This window comes from Wasmannia auropunctata, unplaced genomic scaffold (genome assembly GCF_000956235.1).
Source record: "Wasmannia auropunctata unplaced genomic scaffold, wasmannia.A_1.0 LD335965.1, whole genome shotgun sequence".
Classification (NCBI taxonomy): Eukaryota; Metazoa; Arthropoda; class Insecta; order Hymenoptera; family Formicidae; genus Wasmannia; species Wasmannia auropunctata.
Genome location: NW_012026925.1, coordinates 72854 through 79246, shown reverse-complemented (window position 1 = coordinate 79246; position 6393 = coordinate 72854). Strand labels below are relative to the sequence as shown.

The 6393-nt window shown below is 35.7% G+C and overlaps 1 protein-coding gene across 1 annotated transcript; it reads left to right on the top strand.

Moving 5' to 3' along the window:
* The first annotated feature begins 435 nt into the window (after positions 1 to 435).
* LOC105454966 lies at positions 436 to 4433 on the top strand. The gene is made up of 6 exons (XM_011697956.1): positions 436 to 679; positions 1875 to 2075; positions 2420 to 2638; positions 3038 to 3232; positions 3613 to 3995; positions 4272 to 4433. The coding sequence occupies exons 1-5, from the start codon at positions 500 to 502 to the stop codon at positions 3724 to 3726; spliced, it is 909 nt and encodes a 302-aa protein (XP_011696258.1). The 5' UTR covers positions 436 to 499; the 3' UTR covers positions 3727 to 3995; positions 4272 to 4433.
* The last annotated feature ends 1960 nt before the right edge of the window (positions 4434 to 6393 follow it).

Below are 6393 nucleotides of genomic sequence, written 5' to 3'. Positions count from 1 at the left end.
TAATAAAATTTCATTTTTGGTAGGACTATACATATATAAGGTTATTATTACTAATATTATTGTAATAATTACTAATAAAAATAGTGCTCCTAACCATAATTTTTTTACCATGCAACTATAGTTACGAGTACATATACAAAATATTTTTCTCTCAGTGTAGAATTATATTGCTGTAAATAAAGATTATGTAATTATGCAATTATTTTATATATTTATTACATAATTTCTGCATCTATCCGCTTTAATGATCTAAGAACCAGTTTTATTAACGCCAAGTAAGTAATTTCAAATGAGATTTAATTGATTCTCTAGTGCCTGTTTGTATTCTTGACGAAGGCAGCTTTAATTGATATAAATTGATTGCGGATGTCATTCCTGTCATTGTTCATTTGTCAGATAATTCACAAGAATGTCGTGACTGTCGTGTTTAGTCACTACATTTAGGTTACACTGACAGGGGAATCTCTGCCGACGACTTGTGTTAATAATTAACGACTTAATGGTGAGTCGGGCCGAAAATAGGGAATCGATTAGGGAGAAGGATGAGGCCGAGTTGGAGCTTCGCAGACTCCAAGAAGTTGCCAAGTTCGCGGCTATATATCACAGCGGCGAAAGAAAATTTCAAAGAAGAACGGACCTTTCGCATGTCGTGCATGCCAGTTTACACTTTGTTCAAGTCGTAAGGAACCCGAATGTGTTGAAAAATTTACATCGCTCGTGAGCGAACGTAATCCGAGCAAAACAACAGGTCACGTTAACGTAAAAATGTTTTCAAATAAATTTTGACTGATCAAAAAGTGATTTAAAAAAATTTTTTTGATGTCATGATGGCTTTTTCTTCTACTTGGAAACTTGATCTTCTCATATGTTGCAAAATATTTATTTCGGAGTGAGAAATAAAGCCGATAATAGGAAGTAATCACGCGTTGTCTTCGGTGTACGAAAAATATAATTAAAAGGACAGTGTATCGACAGATACAGGCGTTTGTATTTCAAAAAGTAAAACAAATAACTGAATTTGCTATGTTACGGTTAATGAAACGTTTACTGAAGCAAACCTAAAAATATTCTCGCACACGTACAAAAATAAGTGTAATCGCAGGAATATAATATTTCCTCATCGTCTCTTCTTCACGATAAAAAAAAACATGACACGTAATACCTCGAGATCTCGCACGCATCTCTGTCGTTACGTGCCTCCATCCCAAGATGAAGTAATTTTTTTACGCTTGAAACAATGCGACCGACCCAGTTTTCCGGTCGGAATTTCTCGTCGTTCGCGCCGTGATTCAATGTCGAACAATAATCGTGTGATGACATCGATATTTTTATTATGTAATCGGATACGGCATGTGCGTCGAGCGTCGGACACGCATCGGACACGCATCGGGCGTATTTACGTAGGAGCACGCGTGCCGACATTCGCGTGTGCTCCGCGAATTCTAATCGCTTCAGGAAGAAAAACTGCGGCGGCTTGCCGCGCCGCGCCGGCCGCCGTCGCAGTGTTCGATTACCCGCGTTCTATTTCAGCTGACGGTTTTGTCACGATCGGTGAAAACCTGCTGCGTCGCGTTGGCACAATGCACGCGAAACGGCGAATATCGCCGATGATGATCTCGCGAGCGTCTGCGAAAAGTGCAGCTTACAGCGTTTCTTCCTGTTATCATATTGCGCGCTTTCTTCTCGTAACCTACATTTATTTGTTCTTTTACTTTTATTATTAAGAAAGCAAGACACCTTTGCATTAATATTCATTTTTAAGGTAAAAATTGCATGTTGGCTCGTATTTTAAAATAAATTTTAATATCCACTTTCATTTCCGAAGATATTTTTATTATTAAGCATACCGAACGTACGACGGATGGTCTTTTTAGGTGATGACCTCGGCTATCGAAACTTTTCATCATGTGCATCACTATATGAATAAACTCGCGCAAGAACAGGACGACACGATTCCGACGCTGCCGGAGGAAAGGAATCCCATTTTCTTCGTATATCCTATCTGCATGGGATTGAGCCTCGTTCTTATGATTTTCTGGCTTGTTAAAAAGATACTCCCCGAGAGACCTGTGATAGTGAGTCATTTCCCAAAAATTTATAGATATGTGACGATGTATAGATAATGCCTTAACGATTCATTACAACGGACATAATTCTCGATACGGTTTAAAACAACTTTAAATATTTTTATAATACTAATACACACTTTCGAGTTCCTTTTTCTGTAATATAGCGACAATTTTAATCTTAATTAACACTGATAAAATGACAATGCAATTACACTCAACATACACATCTTTCACTATATGTACGTAGAATTAGTTATCTCAATAATAGAGACGCAATATAATAAACACAATTTTAACGGCGCGTATTCACATTAAATAATTATGCGTCGCTGTGAAAATGGACCTGCAAGCCTCTCATGATATGCGCGATGGGGGCTATTTTGATGCTCGTGGCAGGGATAATGGAGATGAAACACGCCGATATATACATCGACGTTACCGAATTTACTGACGAAGAAATACTGGAGCATCCAATCTTCATTCACAACTTCGTAATGTGCATACTGTCGATCTTCGTTATGATTCTGTATCTGATTCAAGCGTGGCTCCTTTTCGACGTATGGCAATGGGTGCGTGAGCATAAGCAAATTATTCATTATTAAATATTAAGATATATATCTTTCTTTCAAAATTATTAGTTTAGTTTAAATTTTATCTATTTTTAAAATTATTAGTTTAGTTTAAAGTTTTATTTATATTATCTATATAATATATTTTCGTTATTTGCGACATTTCGTAAAAATTTTCGTAAATTGTAAGTCACAATTATTTGCTGACTTGAATAATTCGGAAGAATAATGACCTACAATTTCACAGAGAATTTGAGACGGCAAATGATTCAACAATAATTAATTTTATTTTTATTAGGACTATGGTTTAAATAATTTTTTTCAGCATTTTTTTTTTTTAAATCTTTCTTGAACTACTTAATTAGATCAATAGGGAACGCAAAACGGTTGCGGTTTTAGATTCGAAAGGAGCAAGATACAAGTGTATCGGACGAAACGCGAAGCTCCGACTCTAGTGCAGACACCGACGAAAGTGATCATTCCATAACAGAAGGAGAGATCGGCGAATGCGATTCCCGACGGCAGATTGGCGAACTGGCACCGATTCCTACCTTGAAAGAGATGACCGCCCTCACTGTGATCGCCGATAGCGCCGTAAGAATGATCGCCGAGAAATTTACCGTTTACTCACAATTCTATCGACGCCTTGGATCTTGAAACAGGCCCATGTCTTCCTGCGCTGAATGAAAAAAAGGACCGTTCCGTGTTCAGATGCGGGATAAGGATTCTATTTTCAGTCTATAGAATCCCACGTGACATTGGGCCGTTCTAGTTCTAAGGTTATCGAACGATCAGCAGAACGACTTTCTGACTTGGAGAATTTCCGCGAAAATGTACACAATACGCTTGTGCATTGAAAGAAATATTAACATACAAAAAGATAGAAATTCTGAAAAAGATTCTTCTAAGAGAGATAGAGCTTGGTAATTTTTATATTTTGAAATAAACCGGGAAATTTTTTATTTTCTCTTTAGGACGTGGATGACGAACCGATACTTTATTGCTGCTTCGTCGACTGGTGCAATTATGTTAAAATAAAAATGAAAAGTAAACCAAAGCACGAGTTCCAAGTAATTCACGTCATGTGACGTGTCTGGAATTTTAAAAAATAAGAATCGTTAATTAATTAATTCAATATATTAAGAATAACGATTGTTGGTATGTACCAACAAGGCAATGTGCCTTGCTTTCTCTCGTCGTTACTCTTCTGAAATCGTTAAACGAGCATTTCTTACGCCATCTTGAGAGGCTCTGAAATGTTAGCTAGTGAAGCCATTCAGCTCTGCGAATAAAACAGCTAATTTATACAAGCTCAAATTGTTTATAAATTAAACATATTTCTTCGATATTTGCTCAGGTAATTAATATCATTAACGACAATTTTGCTATTAATTATATATTTAAAATTTTTATTTTATCTAATTTGATAAAATATAAATAATTAACAAAGACAAACAACAATAATGACAAAAATATATTCATGTCGTAAACATTTCTTTTATATATCTTTTTAACAAATCTTTACATTTAAAATATTTTGTACATACAATTACGTGATATATTTAGAACTGTACATTAATAATGTGATTATTTTCATGGAATTATGATGATGTTTTATGATGTCAATATTCAGTATAAGAAAATTTCGCGGAAATGACTCACATCAATGAAGAACAACTTATACACGCTTGTGAAAATATTTCCGAGTGATCGAATCTACCTAAAGAAATCAATGATATTACCACCTCAATTATTAATTATTATTTCAGTAACGTGTGTTTATTTTTAGTCACATTTATATTAATTACAAATTTGTTTTCTTAACATACAATAAAGAATATATTTTTACAAGGAGAGATAATGGATCATTGAATTCCGCGAAAGACTTCATAATGTTCCTTGTATTATTTTATCTTATTTAATAATAATCATTTAACATAAATTTAATTGCAGACATTTGTAAGCTACGCCCAATCCTAATAAGAGGCTCCTTTATATCGAAATCCACGGGCGGGCATGTCTCGATCTCTCGCGAGGACTCGGCGAAAACGCGTGTTGTATCGCAAAGTAACCGGCGAAAGGAGGCTAATGAACGCGAACGTGAATGCGAACGCGAACGGTCGTGGGTAATTTGCTGGCAGCGTACACACGCGCGCGCGCGCGCGCGCGCGTGTGTGTATTTTTACGTTTGTGTGGGTGTGTGTGTGTGGGTGGGTGGGTGTGGAAGAGCTGCGGCGGAAATAAAGACAGAGCGAAAATGTAACGCGAGTCGGACACTTGTGTGCGGGATAGAGACTCTAAACAGGCACAAGCACATGGGGTATTTCGAGAGGCTGCTCCACGACGTATCCTTCGCACGTGGGATAATACGATGTTAAAGAATGCGCGTGCTCTCTGTATATCGGGCAACGCATATGAATCTCGTTATGCACGCCTGTGGTTTACGCAACGATTTGTTGACTTGCAAAAGGAAACCTCTATACATTGAATTTTGAGGTTCTTCGCGCAACAACGCCGAGTTGATTTATGAAATTATCGATTGCCCTTGGGATTGAAATTATTGTGAGATCAAAAAATTGTATGTTCACTTGAGTTCCTTGTTTTTTTAATAAAATTTTAATTAAATGTTTAATTTTATAAAATATTTGACGTTAATTAAAAAATCAAAGTAAGAGAATTTCTTTTGTAATACATCGGAAGTTATTCGTAAACAAAATTCGTATCAGCTTCGCATCACTTTTCATATTTTTTATTTCTGAATTAATACGTCATCGCGTAGCAACCGATATGTGATGATGTCACGTTCGAGGCGTAGGATCGACGTAATCTTCGAGTCACTACCCTATTCCTAGGATTCTTTATTTCACAGATGATATCTCGTCATTACATCATTGCAAAAAAGCAAGCAATCACCAAATGGCATTTTCTTGTCTGCGATAAAACGAGATGAAATAAATCGTCAATTTAAAAGTCCGGCAGCTGACCAAATAACAATGTACTATTTTTAAACTAATTAATACACAGATTCATAATTATTTGCTTAAACGCCGTAAACAGTGCAGGCATTTTAAATACAAGATACGATGAAATTAATTGGTGATATTAATCTGACATATTAAATTTTTTTGTAATTGATAGAAATGTAAACTTGACGCAAAAAAATAATTGCCAAAATAAAAACTCTAGAAAAATGTTATAAATATATAATTTGAAGATATTTTGAACATATGTATGTGTTTTTATTAATAATTATTGAGTATGTTAAAGTTAATTATTTTAATGTAATTTGAAGAATTTTTGTAACAAGAAGATATCGTTATAAAAATATATTTGTGATTATATCTATATTTAATCCTCTTTAACCTATAAAGAAATTCCCCACCTATCTCCTATTAATCCTTCTTAATCTTTTCTTTCATATAAAAATATTAACTGAAATTAATTACACTTCAAATAAACATCGTTTACGAAAAATGGATGAAGCACGTTTTCTCAAAGGACGCGTAGTAAATTCTACGGCTTGGGTGCGTCTTTACGCCTTTGCCGCACGCGACTTTGCCATTTTGTCGACCACGTATCGTCTTGCTAATCGCATTTTAATTTCGTTCTACATTAAAAACCGTGACAAAACGTCCGCTTATGGCAACATTCGTCAAGCGGATTCACGGCCAAAATGAGCGCCACTGGACCGTAGCGTCTGTGCTCGCCCCGATGCGTGAACACCGTGATGTAAAAGTCGGCGCGTTTCCGTCGAT

What these genes read in the sequence shown, in the direction of transcription:
- LOC105454966 (XM_011697956.1), top strand. Translation starts at nt 500, where the DNA reads ATGGTGAGTCGGGCCGAAAATAGGGAATCGATTAGGGAGAAGGATGAG. An exon ending in TCCCCGAGAGACCTGTGATA is followed by an intron (nt 2,076 to 2,419) that starts GTGAGTCATTTC and finishes TGGACCTGCAAG; the next exon opens with CCTCTCATGATATGCGCGAT. An exon ending in TTTTCGACGTATGGCAATGG is followed by an intron (nt 2,639 to 3,037) that starts GTGCGTGAGCAT and finishes TTGCGGTTTTAG; the next exon opens with ATTCGAAAGGAGCAAGATAC.